Below are 1207 nucleotides of genomic sequence, written 5' to 3'. Positions count from 1 at the left end.
CAACAAACTGACCATGATTAAAATATAAATACATTCTGCGATTATTTCATCCAAAAACAATCAGCGAATAAAAGGACTGGACAGTAACAGAAAGTTTAAAAGTCGAGTTGAAAACAAGTCACAGTCGCCCGTAATGAGCTTGTGCTCCGCTCTAGTCTCGGTCAACATTTGGTCTTCATGCTTCTGTCTCAATCAGCCGTCAGTCTTTACAGGTAGGGATACTGGTTGAGTTTTCGCTGGTAAGTAGCACTGGCGTGGTGGAAAGGCTGCCCTCCCAGCTGCTGCTGCTGCTGCTGCTGCTGCTGCTGCGGTTGGTTGTTGTTGTTGTTGTTGTTGTTGTTGTTGCCGCCGTACTGTCCCGCAGCAGATCCTCCCAGGGCCAGGCTGCCGTTCTTCTGGAGCAGCGCCAGGGAGGAGTACGCTCCGCTCGCCCTGCTGCTACGGGACGAGCCGCCTTGCATCTGGTCCACGGCTTGTGACACGGAGGCCAGGGCGGCGGACGCGGGGTAGGCGTACAGGTTTGGGGTCGAGCTGAAGAGGGTGTTGTAGGATGAGTGGGAGGAGACGGGAGGGGGGTACGTCGGCTGCCGCCTCAGGGAACCGCTGCTTCCTGTTTGGTCGAGGGATGATGACATCACAGACTGCTGTACCTGAAACAACAAAGAACGCTGGTCTCTACAAACAGCGGGTCCGCCCCATCCCAAGATCTAGACTTGTGAGTAGTCAACTTGTCCGACACATTTCTGGTGACGTGTATAAAAATAGGTTTTTGCCATATCTGCTGAAACTTTCACTATAACCCAACAGTAGTAGATAAGACAGATAATATGTGAACTGATTCGGTTCCTCTGGCTAGTGCTCCAAATGGTATTTTCAAGAATCCATCGGGCCTGAATGAAAGCAACCAGCCAATCGCAGATAATCTATCTCGTGTATTACTGTCAGGATGTAGTGTAAGTTCCAGGAAATGTGATCAAAAGTTATTTTTGTATAAAAGTTACCTACTGCAGCTCAGTGCAGTCACTTAATTTTTACTTTAACCGTCTGTGAAAGCTCTCTAGTGTTTAGGTATGAATAATAATATTCACGCTGAATCCAATATGTCACAAACTTAAACATCTTTATGTCTATTGATTAATGTGGATCTTAAAACCAGCTCATGGAGCACTACTGCAAAGTCCGGTGCAGTAGACCGTGGTGGCTTTGG

General features: G+C 48.0%; 1 protein-coding gene across 4 annotated transcripts in view; it reads right to left on the bottom strand.

Moving 5' to 3' along the window:
• Window positions 1-6: 6 nt before the first annotated feature.
• Window positions 7-1207, bottom strand: part of hipk1a (homeodomain interacting protein kinase 1a) — a gene marked incomplete at its 5' end in the record, with an annotated part of 10793 nt that continues 9592 nt past the window's right edge. For all 4 annotated transcript variants that reach the window (XM_035656169.1, XM_035656171.1, XM_035656172.1 and 1 more), the window contains 1 exon segment: window positions 7-650. In XM_035656169.1, coding sequence (XP_035512062.1) covers window positions 207-650 — 444 coding nt within the window.

This window comes from Morone saxatilis, unplaced genomic scaffold, assembly GCF_004916995.1.
Source record: "Morone saxatilis isolate NCDOM2014 unplaced genomic scaffold, NCSU_SB_2.0 Contig15, whole genome shotgun sequence".
NCBI lineage: Eukaryota > Metazoa > Chordata > Actinopteri > Moronidae > Morone > Morone saxatilis.
This window is presented reverse-complemented; position numbering and strand designations above follow the sequence as displayed.